Raw genomic sequence first — 13,632 nt, forward strand, 5'->3', positions numbered from 1 at the left:
ACAAGGATGCATTGTCACCTTCAGATTTGAAGTATTTTATTTAAATAAATGTGCAAAAAATAATCGAAACACCATTTCCTGTTTGCCTCATGATAAATACATTTTACATTCATCCAGGCTGCTCTTGTGACCAGTAGTAACTACAAACTGCTCCTAATCAAGTCATGATCATTTTATAATAGTGTGCAAGTAGAAATTACATATTTTTGGGTAAACTAAATCATAGTCTTACATGTCACTGTTTCTAAAACAGGGCTTTTTTCTGGACTACTTAAAAAAAAAAAAGGTGAATACTGAGAGTATACCCACTTCTCCAGGGACCACTACACCACTGAAGGCCATGCCATGGTTTTATCCTTGTTGTTGGCAATATTCAAATCATAAGCATTATCAGAATTTATGTAGGAGTTTCTTTCTCTGTAAACCAAAAATAGTCAAAGGTGTGTTAGTGTCCATATATTAGTTTATATACATTTTACAATTGATGTTAAAGGCTATGTATAACCCTTTTTAACACTTTCTGTCTCGTCCTCTGTATTCTGGCTCTGAGAAACCTGTTGAAATACATGTCTTTGGGCATTTTCAGAAGCCGCTTTGTTCTAGAGGTAGATGGAAATAAGAACCCATAGCTAGCTATGCGTCTGGTCCGATTGGGTTTTCTTTCTCTTTAATTTATTTTTCTCAAGTGACAGGGCAAGGGGTTTTGTAGTTTTCCACGGAAATAAATAAGTTATTTTAAGAAGTCGGCAGATTTAACTTTGAACTTGGATCAGGTCCTGCGTGTCCCGTGGTGCGGGGAGAAATAGATTCTTGAAAGAATGGCAGAGAACGCTCTGGCTGCCCCGGCTTGGGGCTGAGTGAGAGAGGGACAGGATTCCCAAAGTTTTCAGACGTCCTACTCTCCGTCCCGTTATTGACCGCTATGTTAAGTGTTTGGGAGCCGAGAGGGACCAGAGAAAGTTTGATTTGTGTTGGAGCAGGAGGACGTGTGGGACTTGAGTTCAATGGAAGTGTAAGTAAACTTACTTCACTTAGTGTGTACATTTCAATGGGCAGCTGTTGTTGGAGGCCGTTGTTAAACGCAGTCCATACAGTATGCGTTTTGGATGAAATATTAGCAAACCTTGTGAGTTGGCCGTGTTTTTGCAGGCAGGAACAGCAAGGTTTCTTGTTCAGATTGATTGTTACTTTATGGTAGGCTATGGCAATTGAAGGCTTTTTTTGAATTAGGCTTTTGGGTCTAGGCTATTTTGTTCTTTAGTAGCCTATACTAGAGATCTATTTGTGTATTACTTTATTACATTTGTTTTCAACAAACTCACCCAATTGTGATGACGTTACACACAATTCTTGTCTGTAATGCTCCCTAATATTTTCACCAAATTATGACTAATCAGAAATAATGTGTGTAGACCTATGGCAATGTGTTTTGCATTTAGGCTATAGGTATCTATAGTAATCTCATCTAATGCATTTGTTTTGCTTTTACAGGAGAGAAAACATTCAAACATGAGCTCATGCTGTTGATTGCAGATAAAATAAACAGTAACCATATTTTTCGGCCAACACTGACAAACTGTACAAGCTAAGCAAAGTGGACAAACCACCAACCCCGCTCTGTACAAAAACAAGGTAAATACTCTCTGAATATTAGTACCTCGTGCGTGTGTGTGTGTGTGTGTGTGGGGGGGGGGGGGGGGATAAAAATCCCTGTAGTAAAGATTGAATATGCCATTGAAACAGTAGGCTAATACCACTTCACCAAACCCAAACCCGTAATACACATGGGAAACACAACATTATAATTCGTTTTAGAATTGTCATTTTATAGCCATAGTAGGCAATTGACTAACACACTAACTTTACTTCGTGTGTTTTATCTTTTCAAATTATTATGCAATGTTATCTAGCAGAATATGAACATCATGTACTGTTGTCATGTGAAAAGGGTAATTCTGGCATTGCAATTGGTGCGCAGACTGCAGTGTAATATTTGAACAAATGTACGGATAGACTACATCAGGGTTCTTCAATTCCGGTCCTGGAGGGCCGAATCACCTCTGTTTTTCATCCTCTCCTTCTAATCAGGGGCTAATTCAGACCTGGGACACCAGGTGAGTGCAATTAACTACCAGGTAGAAATAAAAAACAGAAGTGTTTCGGCCCTCCAGGACCGGTAGTTCAGTGATTGCTGTAGGCGCAGAGGCTATGAACATATTCCCTTTATGGGGTAAATGATCGTTAACTATTTTTTTTATAGTACTGTATTACATATATCTACAAGCTATGCAATAGAAATGTGAGGATATACAGCAGAAACATAAGCATAGCAAATAAGAACAAATTAATAATAATGATTTAATGAATACATAATGAATACATACATAATTCAGACTATTATATGTATTACATATAAATATATATATTTTTAGCAAGAAAAACACGGTCAACACCTAAAATAGTGGTTTGGCTAAATAATTAAAAATAGTTGCTAATTAAATCCGCCTGTCTAATGTGAAATTGAGTATTGCTGTTTACATTTAATTAAATGTGCAGACCCCACCTTCTCCCCAAAAGACCCGCTCGCTATTTCGAGTATCGTTATTTTCTATCATATTTATTTAATTCTAGCTCAACTTTTAAAGCCCGTTATCACACAACGTGCAATGTCGTGTTGTCAAGCCACCCGTTATACATCAACCTATAAAATTAAGGTTTTTAGGCATCATATTCGATAGTATTCTCTCTCTCTCTCTCTCTCTCTCTCTCTCTCTCTCTCTCTCTCTACCCTTCCCCCTAACATGTAGGCGGTAATTATTAGTGGAAAATGGCGATCAGCTATTAGTCGCCAAAGCGGTACCTGCTATTGGAGGGGCACTTGGGATTGATGAGACGAAGTGGCCAATGAGACTGCTTGGAATGAATGTCCAGGCTTCAGTTAAAGGGGGCGTAAGAGGAGCTAGTGCCAGTCCACGGAGAAAGAGGGACCCTCCGCGATAAACACAGAAAGAAAGAAATAAACACACCAGTCCGAACAACATTCCGAGATGCTGCAACAACCCGCTCTCTCTCCATGCGAGGACACCTAGTAAGATAATTATTCCATTCTTCCTGTGTGTTTAAACGCAATCAACAATCACAGTTTCCAGACGAAAAACGCAAAGGAATCTCTTCGTTTCATGGGGATTTTTAGTAACAAGTTAACTACCAGTGAATATAGACGTTTTTGTTTAGGTTTTTCCCCCTTACGAGCGGATCATCGCTTTGAACTTTGCCTGATATGGTGTTACCATGCATGGAAGTTGTGAATAACCCTAACCGAATAGAATATTGAATTGTATTTTTCCCCCCAAAAATTGTTGTACACAAGCTGATTCGAACGAAATTCGCTTTGAGAAACCATGTTACTGGATGCAGGTCACCAGTTCCCCGGACTGGGAGTTGGCACGTTTGCCAGGCATCACACAGCGAGCGAGATGCAGGAGAGAGACTTGAGTTTAGCACAAAATAGCTTCGTCGACTCGGCACACATGGGTGCGTTTAAACTGAACCATGATCTTTCTCCAGGACAGAGCTCAGCCTTCACCTCCCAGGCGCCCGGCTACCCCACAGCAGCTTTGGGTGCGCACGCCGCCCATGTCACCTCGTACGCGAGTTCCCCGTTCAACTCCACCAGGGACTTTCTTTTTCGCAGCCGTGGCTTCGGAGAATCCTCTCCCGCAAGCAGTCAGCACGCTATTTTCGGCCCCACTACGGGGTCTCTCCATCACTCCCACACAGACAGTCAAGGCCACATTCTGTTCCCCGGGATTCACGACCAGCATGGGTCCCACGGATCCCCGAATGTGCTCAACGGGCAAATGCGTCTTGGACTACCAGGGGAGGTTTTCGGCCGTTCCGACCAGTACCACCAGGTCTCCAGCCCAAGGACCGATCCTTATTCGGCCGCCCAGCTCCATAACCAGTACAGCAGCATGAATATGAACATGGGTATGCACATGGGAGCTCACCAGCACCACCCCGGTGCCTTTTTCCGCTACATGCGGCAGCAGTGCATCAAACAGGAGCTCATCTGTAAATGGATAGACCAGGAGCAGCTAAGCAACCCCAAGAAGAGTTGCAACAAAACTTTCAGCACCATGCACGAGCTGGTCACGCACGTCTCGGTGGAGCACGTCGGAGGACCGGAGCAGAGCAACCACATCTGCTTTTGGGAAGAGTGCCCACGCGAGAGCAAACCGTTTAAGGCAAAATACAAACTGGTGAATCACATTCGGGTCCACACGGGAGAGAAACCCTTCCCCTGCCCCTTCCCTGGATGTGGCAAGGTCTTCGCACGGTCGGAAAACTTGAAGATTCACAAGCGCACACATACAGGTAATTATACAATATTTATAGCATTTTACCCAAATGTTTCTCATCTCTCGAGCACTTTTTTCGTTTCGTAAAAGTACACCGCACATTTAAGAATTCGCTGTGCCAATGCGCCATGCTTTATTTCATCTTAGCCAATTGTATAGCCTGCAGAAATCTCATTTTTCTCGTTGCCAAAACATCCAAGATTATCAGTCGATAAGGTATTTTTAGACTGCCAAGGTAGACATTCACACCTACGGTCAAAGTACAAAAGAAAAGCTACTAGCCTAACGTGCGAACTGAACTCTAAAATAAAACACATAGCTGACGGGTCTGGAAAGGATTAGCGTTCGTCCAGTTCTGGAGAAATGCAATGTTTTGCAACAATGTGCTAAATTATGTAATATGCTGTCGAGGTTTTATGGTTCATAAACTTAAAAATGGGTCAAAGGCGAGGCGAGGGCTTCTGGCTCGCAGCGCAGCGCATGGCGTGAGCCGAATAGTAGTACATCTCATCAACCGGTTTAATGTTTATGCAAGACTGAGCTTTTAGGATTATATCCGGAATGCCTCACCTCTTTTTCACAAATCGATGTATTTTAGTTTGTCCTTTGAGAAATATTGTTTGGCTTTTTGTTTTTTGGAAATTGTATAGCGAATTCACTCTTCATGAACATGCAAGTGTTTGAATGTGTGTAATGGCCTATTTTGTTTTCTCACGCATTCCATTGGTAGTAGTTTTGGAATATTTTCTGGGGGGATTTGGTTGTGCTATACAGCCATGGAATTGGTCAGGTGCTAATTAGTTTTGTTATTGTTTCCAAGCAAATGGCGCGCCTTCTGCACCAAAGGCTATTGCCCCACATGGGATGTTTGCGTTTTTTATATCAATTTTGCATTTCAGAGCCCTGACATATATTGAAATTAAGTAGTCTATGAAATACATATTCAAATATAGGCCTATTTTTACTTAGCCTACTAGGTTACTTACATTAAATTGCTGTGATTCAAAACAAATAGGCTTCCCATAGGCCTAAATGATTAACTATTTCTTAAAACGCACCATTCCCTGCATAAAACAGAAAACCTCCGCTCCCACGAACATAGTTAATATCTTTAAATTAAGTTTGTGCTACAATTGAGATTTAACTGAATGGAAGGCATTTGAGTGAACATAACCGCATTCACTAACTATGAAGAACGCTATGACTTAACCCGTTACTCCTCGTTGAAAGGCCATGTTATTGAATCCAACTCCTATAGTATTCGGCATAGTCGTTTTGTAGGCTTTTGCTGAACTGAATCTAACGTGTCTGTTTTATCCTTGTTTTTCTGTAGGAGAGAAACCATTCCAGTGTGAGTTTGAAGGCTGCGACAGGCGGTTTGCCAACAGCAGCGACCGAAAGAAGCACATGCACGTTCACACGTCAGACAAACCATATCTTTGCAAGATGTGTGACAAGTCCTACACACATCCCAGCTCTCTACGAAAACACATGAAGGTAAATGGACTTTCAATCTTTCACTTTCCAGCTGATAGTAGCATGTAAGGGTTGTTTACGTCTGTTGTTTATGTTACGTTCCTCACCATTCTTGAAGCACTTTGAAGTCATACTTCACAATTTGCCCATCATGATATCATAAACTCATTTTATCTGCACTTTTCTCCAGGTCCATGAAGCCGCCCCCCCACCAGCGTCCGACTCCTCGCCTGCAGCCAGTTCTGGTTATGAATCCTCCACACCGCCCGGCCTCGTCTCCCCCACCACCGAGACCCAAAGCAACAACAATCTGTCCCCCGCAGTCCACAACAACCACAATGGTCACAGCAGCCTATCGTCCAATTTCAGTGAATGGTATGTTTAGGACAGAACCGAAAAGTGAACGCAGAACCATTGCTCAGAACCCCAACCAGCGCAGGAGAATCGGACACTCGTGCACCAAGGAGAGCACGAATACGCTACTATGAACGCTTCAAAATCATAAAAAGCGATTCAAAACCACCAGGGAAGAAAACTCACTTAACCAACAGAAGATAATATGTGATATGTTTAAGGTGTATTCAATATATTTGTAAATAATTATTACACGTCCTCTTTCCCATTGGTTGTGATAGATTTTGTCAGTCTTTAGTGTATAGCGTAGATGTTCCTTCAATGGTAGCTATTTCTCTAACTGGACTTTTAGTGCACATATTACGATTGAAGTTGTATTATGATGTTAAATATTGTGATCCTAAGGCAAATTGATTGTAACTATACTAAACATCTATAAACTGGAAAGAGTGCCAAAATCAACACTTAACTCAAACAGACCACAATATTTTGCTTGTGAATGTATATTTTAGTTTGCTGGACTTAACTTGTGATGTTTTGTGCTTTGCAAGTTTTGAATTGTGAATTACTATCTGGAAGATTGTGAGGAAAATAAACATTGTGCCGTTGGATTTTTCTTTACCCCCTTCCTTTTGTAAATATCGACTGCCTTATTTATCAGTTTGTAATTAAATTATGGTATTTACTTGCTACAGATGAAACAATATTTATAAAGAATGTTTCTTTACTATAAATATGTACAATTATGAGCTAAACACGGGCAGTTGTTTTGTTATGTGTTTTTGTTCAAAGTTAAAGAGGTGTTTTCTTCATTATTGTGATAAGAATTTTACTGCATACAAATATAATAAAAAGTGTTGCAAGTGTTAAAAAACATTTCCCTCTCTTGATGTCTTCTTCATACCCATAATTGTTTTAATAGGAACTCTACTGGTGCCAAATATGTTTATTGTGAGGGTCAATTCAGATCAGCATTTTCATATACCTATAAAGCTAAGACTCACATTTGGTCAGCAAGAGTATGCATGCTATAAGGATATGGGTGTATCTGCACTATGTAAATTATATTCTGCTTCCAGTGGTAAAACAAGTATTGTTTTGGATATTAATACTCATGCCCTTAGGTCTTTCCCAAACGTTGGAGTTTACCCTCTTAAAAACCCATCAGCTCTGGATTCGTGTAGCACCACCTCTCGTGAATAAGTCATGATGAACATGGTCTGCAACTCCTGTTAATGTGTCTTACAGTGTCAACATGGCAGGCCAAATTACAAGTTGCAAGATGTATGCGTAGCCTAGGCATAACCATCTCGCCTGTCACAAAACAAACATTGTGGCTGAGGTTTATTTAAGCATGTAAGGCCAAACTGTAAACTCAACTAAAATGTATGTCTACTTGAAAGTAAAAAGAGTAGGCTATCTAAATCAGGCTACTCGAACCCGCGTGTTATGAAGCCTAACCTATAGCCTAACTCCTGCTTATAGAATCGCTTGTTTGTCCACGCATCCAAATAATGAAATATAATGTAGAAAATTAACACCCGGCAATGACTCAGACCATTTCAATTTGAGATTTATTAAATGGCAGTATCTTCTAACCGTTTTGGCACAGGCTTTACATTTGGTAGAGAGACCCCTGTACTCCCGAAAACCCAGCAGAACATCCCCTCCCTCACCCGGGCACTTTGGGGAAGACAGGGGGGTTTCTCAGTCAGAGCAGCCGTGAACTTGAACTTGATTCGGTCCTGAGCGGGGCTCGAGCCTTCTGTATGCGGAGACATGGTTAGGTGTATGCATACTTGGCCTTATCATTTATACAATTGTATTGATTTATTTCAATCACTTGGGTATACTTTCTCAGACTGAGACTGTTGCTTTATGGAATAGTGAGTGGTTTGTATTGTTTAGGCAACACAGGTTGAGAGTATGGCTACTTGAGACGATTTGAGTGGTTGCTTCTATCTGTGAATAAGACAGTGAGAGGGGATTATTGGTTACAGAACATCTGGCAGGTCCTGATAATCAAAACTGGCTCTGTTTTAACACATTGCCAAACTGCATCCCTTTTATCGATGGTGTGTGTAGGCCTAAGCAAGTTATTTTTTTGGACATCCCCCAGTGTATTTGCAGTCATTCATTATTAGTAGCCTAAACATGTATTATGTTTTTGACTATACAGCCGTTTTTTTTCTCCGTAGAAAATTCAATAGAGTTATGTGTGAGGGTAGGAAGAAGAAATAAATCTGGTAATGCCATATCATGAGCGATAAACCAGTGCATGTTGATGCAGGTGGCGAGTAACTGAGTCAGCTTTCTCAGTCTGAGACCATGTGAATTCAAGACGCTATACCGTCATTGACTTACCTACAAGGCTGCATACATATCTCGGCAATCCAACAATGTTTCTCCCTATCCCATTCCAGCTCAGTTGAATCATTCATTTAATCAAAGTTTAATGTTCAGATGTCTTAGACATGTTTTTACATAGCCTGGCTATAGGCTATAGCGTGAACTAATGTCCAGAGTGAACATACCGTATTTTTTCGCATAAAGCTTTTCGAATGATTCCCAAAGCTATTTAAATGATACATTTCGAGTAAATACTTGCTAATGGCACCTGGAAGTGCGGGATTTCTCACTGGCTGGGCTGGTGCTGTGACCTCTCTAGCGGAGGATGATATGACCTGTGGGGAGCAGGAAATGTCAAAGGTCATCTCCAGGCAGCTCGATGATGCCACTTCTTCCTCAGCGCATGATACTCTCATATTGATCTATGGTGGAGAAGGATGAGCTGGGAGAAGAGGTGTAATGCCCGAAAGGGGCACAGGGGCATGTGCCCCCTTAGATTTGTCCTGTTAAAAAAAAACATTACTAGCCACCTAGCAATCTTATAAAGTTGGTTTTAGCTAGCCCAGATAGGTTCCCAATCTCCCAACCTCATAACTAGCTACAAGAAGCCATTTCAAGCTATCAATCAAGATAGAGCTTGTCTCATTATTTTAGCTGGCATGCCTGTTGGCAAGGTTGGTATACTTTAAATATGCTTCTCTACATCTCTGCTAAAATCTGGATAAAATATTGAAAGGAATGTGTCTTATTCAGTACATTTAGTTATTGCTTGCTTTTCTAGTTTCTTTATAAAAATAACCACCAGTCAGGAGGATTCATACAGCTCAAGAGGTATGCTTAGATATGCAGAAAACTATACATATGTTTTTTTTTACATAAATTAAGCATGGTTATGGTTCTAGATTACAGAAATAAGCTGTTTCAGGTGTTTGAAAATGCTAAATTCTCCAGCCTCCAGACCACCCCCCAGCCACCCTCACATACAGTTAGAGATTCAGAGCCTGGCTTTAAGGTGTTATTGATAGAGAGAAAACACGTTTTGGTTTCGTTTGAGCACCACTTGCCCTATAGGCTAATCTGTACTTTGTTTGAGGCGTATAGGCTAATTATGTAGCCTAAATATGATACATTTTTTAAACATTATTTCTACATTCAATAAACACGTTTATTCAGAGTTTAGAGTAAACGTCTTCAGTACTTGACCCAAAGTAGCCTAATCTACATTTTCAAATAAAAAGAATAATAGGCCTACACAATTTCCCTAAAGGAAGACAGACCATTGATAGAACATTGAGAGCAGTTGAAGTCAACATAAGTCTATTTATTGAAATGTATAGGTTAGGCTATATGATTGTTTATTTCATTTTATTCAGTTGCTCTCAGTGACAAGGGGCAGATACACAATTCATATACTCAAGTGTTGGGAGGAGTTGTGTGCATGTGTGTGTGTGTGTTTGTGTGACATGTGACGTGTGTTTGTGTGGGTGGGTGTGCATGCGTATGGAAGTGAGAAAGGGGATGGTATAGCACATGTGGATGGGAGTGTGTGTGCGTGGGTGGGAGGGTGCTTGTTGTAAGAATTATGTTCATGCATTCACTCGTGCCTCAGCTCCAGGTACAGTCAAGAAGGATGGGCGGAGCAGAAATCAAACCATGAATTTCATATTGATGTAATCAGTTGAGTAAAACATAAACAAAAACAAAATATGCTATAGTGGAATGGCATTAGGTTTATGATAACTGTGCCACTAGAGATCCTGGTTCGAATCCAGGCTCTGTCGCAGCCGGCCGCGACCGGGAGACTCATGGGCGGCGCACAATTGGCCCAGCGTCGTCCAGGGTAGGGGAGGGAATGGCCGGCAGGGATGTAGCTCAGTTGATAGAGCATGGCGTTTGCAACGCCAGGGTTGTGGGTTCGATTCCCACGGGGTGCCAGTATATAAAAAAAAAATGTATTCACTAACTGTAAGTCGCTCTGGATAAGAGCGTCTGCTAAATGACTAAAATGTAAATGTAAATGTAATGATAAAAATGAATGCTTTATTCTGGGACATCACTCACACAGGAGGTTGGTAGCACCTTCATTGGGGAGGATGGGCTCGTGGTAATGGCTAGAGCGGAATTTGTGGAATGTTATCAAATACATCAAACTCATGGTTTCCATGTGTTTGATGCCATTCCATTTGCTCCGTTCCAGTCATTATTATGAGCCGTCCTCCCCTAAGTAGCCTCCACTGATCGCCCAGGAGCCTAAATGTTCATTGGGCTATTGCATATTGGCATTTTTTAATAGCTGGATTCGAACATGCAACATGGAATCAGATGCAGATGCTTGTGCCCAACCGCCATCCCCGTCCTTAACACTGAAACATGCTTGGAGGTAACAGCGCTCAATATTGCCCCTAGTGGCCGGTTTCCACTTCATAATCGGACATGGATGGACATTGAATACTGACTTGTAACACGGGTTACCGGCCTAGCCCAGACCTTACAACCATAAGCAGTTGTTGACCATAAGAGGGCAATGGGTTCTGTAACTAGTAGTATTTTTAGCCAGGGATGTCGAAATGTATGATCCTTTTGATGGCCTTCTCTCTCTCTCTCTCTCTCTCTCTCTCTCTCTCTCTCTCTCTCTCTCTCTCTCTCTCTCTCTCTCTCTCTCTCTCTCTCTCTCTCTCTATCACACACACACACACGCACGCACACACACACACACAGGCACACACACACAACAATATATCTTGTGTAGGCTAAATGTCCAATGAAATCCCACGACTTTTTATTTTTATTTAAATGTAATTCTGTCCCAAATACATTAGAAACGCTTCGACTGTTTGTCGGGCTTCTAACGGAATTAACTCAATGTATTACTTTTAGGTCCATAGTGAATGGATATGATTCACACTATCCACTGGATAGGTTACCAACCACCACGTCTTGGTTTGTCATAACTAAATATGGTAACGACAGTTAAATTAGGTATATTTTTTTCTATTTCACTTCTTAAATCTTTATGGTTTACAGAAGCACCTTGAAAATAGTTCACAAAACATAAGGCTAAACACTCCTCATTCGTTTATTTCAGAACTGCCTGCATTGAGATATTAAAAAGTTGGGTAATCCTTAAAATTAAATGTGCATAACACCCACAACAATTTGCATCTAGAATTTGGAAGTTAGCCTACAATTTAGGATGATACGCCAACGAATTTGAAAATAGATAGGCATTCAATTTCAACTTATGTATTTCATTCTATTTTGGATTGAATGCCAATAATTACGCAAGAATCAAAACATTAAAACCGAGGAAAGAATTTTAAATGACTATAGGGCTATCACAATCTTTGCAATATGACAGTAAATAATAGGCTAAACATAATTTTGTGGCACAAACATATAAGATATGCTAATTTTGGCTCTCCCTGCGGAGCGGTGTTCTAAACCAAATATCCTGTACATTTATGAATGAACCGGACACAATTTACTTAAAATGTAACTCATGGTTATAGTGTGGCAATCATCGTCAATCTTCGCCATACGCACCATGCCAACATTTCAACAGCCCTATTTTTAGACGGTGACAGTCGGCATTGCCCAAGCGCTGCTTTGAGCCATATATTTACATATTTGCATTTATCTAGCCAACTACAATCATAGATTCAGTTGGTTTTTGGATTTAATTAGATTTCTAATTTTTTTGTGAACTCATTGGCCTATATGCTTATAACACCCATATGACCATAAATGCTGAGATTAGTGTATCAAACGAAATACATGCTATATGCTTAGTTCAAGTTCATGACCATTTTGTCCGAAATGTAGGACTACATAACCTTGTGTTGATTCGAATGGTAATAACAACAACCAATAGAGAAAAAGTGACTTTTAGGGCATTACGTTTTGTGTTAAAGAAAGATCATGGGCTGTTTTATCTGTAAATCACGTTGTATTTTACAGTTTGTTCATTATTGGTAGATTTTTTGGGGTAAAACGAATGCAAAAGCCTAATTCCCTGACAAGTTGTTTCTTTACCATATGTGGAAGTTATAAGGAAGCCTCGAAGGTATTAGCCTATACATCTCAGTTATTATCTTTAATTTGATTGGCAACTAGTTTAGCCTATAGACAAATAAAAATATCAAACCGTACCCAGCTAGCACATTTGGTTCCTTGGAAGTTCTGGGAATGTATATTTTTGGTTTCACATTGGTTGTGGGAACGAAGCGATAAGTTTCCTGACCGGTAAAACTGAACGTTTTTTAAACATCCTGAGAAGATAAGTGAAAAATGTTCCTGTTCTGTTGACATTAATGTTGCAGGGTGGTTCTGAGAACATTTTACTTTGGTTCACTGAAAGTTTTCTTGGGAGGTTTTATTAACGTTATGAGAACAGAAATTATAGGTTATTTGAAGGTAATTAAAGAACATTCTGAGAATATTCTCTAAATTTAGTGGTTATTATTGAACGTTTTCTTAACACTCTATGTAAAGGTTGTTTGGAGGTTTATAAATAACTTCCTAAAAACATTCACTGAATTTACATTTTAGCAGACGCTCTTATCAAGAGCGACTTACAGTTAGTGAGTGCATACATTTTATACTGGTCCCCCATGGGAATCGAACCCATAACCCTGGCGTTGCAAGTGCCATGCTCTACCAACTGAGCTACACGGGACATACTGAATGTTTCAATATGACTTTTAATAACATTTCCATCTTATTTTGGTTAACTTTTTTGAACTCCAAGCACAAATATAGTAGGACACATAGAAATTAATTTGCTTAGGCATTAATAATGCATTTATTATTATTATTATTATTATTATTATTATTATTATTATTATTATTATTATTATTATTATTATTATTATTATTATTGTGACATGGCATCAGTGAGATTGAAACCTATGATTTTCTGTTCTCTATCTCTGGAATTAGTCCACTGCACTGTTTTTTTTACACATACAATGCTGTTAATTTTAATCTATTCAAACAGACCCCAAGGAAACAAGCACTCATTAAGATCAGGTGTGGCCATTTAGTGGGCGCGGCCAGCACACCTGAACACATTAAACATGATAGAGGATAGAGA

At 40.0% G+C, this 13,632-nt stretch overlaps 1 protein-coding gene across 1 annotated transcript; it reads left to right on the plus strand.

The window, feature by feature from the left end:
* Window positions 1–3,022: 3,022 nt before the first annotated feature.
* On the plus strand, window positions 3,023–7,059 carry LOC311129968 (zinc finger protein ZIC 2-like). Its single transcript, XM_084162540.1, has 3 exons — window positions 3,023–4,377; window positions 5,695–5,858; window positions 6,028–7,059. Exons 1-3 carry the CDS (start codon window positions 3,402–3,404, stop codon window positions 6,220–6,222), a joined length of 1,335 nt encoding a protein of 444 aa, XP_084018666.1. The 5' UTR covers window positions 3,023–3,401; the 3' UTR covers window positions 6,223–7,059.
* Window positions 7,060–13,632: the final 6,573 nt, after the last annotated feature.

The sequence above is a fragment of the Coregonus lavaretus genome (assembly GCF_964263955.1).
Source record: "Coregonus lavaretus genome assembly, chromosome: 5".
NCBI classification, from domain to species: Eukaryota; Metazoa; Chordata; class Actinopteri; order Salmoniformes; family Salmonidae; genus Coregonus; species Coregonus lavaretus.

Excerpts from the sequence above, each read along its gene's own strand:
- LOC311129968 (XM_084162540.1), top strand. The coding sequence starts at position 3,402 with ATGTTACTGGATGCAGGTCACCAGTTCCCCGGACTGGGAGTTGGCACG. Across the intron at positions 4,378-5,694 it reads TCACAAGCGCACACATACAG|GAGAGAAACCATTCCAGTGT; the intron begins GTAATTATACAA and ends GTTTTTCTGTAG. Across the intron at positions 5,859-6,027 it reads CTCTACGAAAACACATGAAG|GTCCATGAAGCCGCCCCCCC; the intron begins GTAAATGGACTT and ends ACTTTTCTCCAG.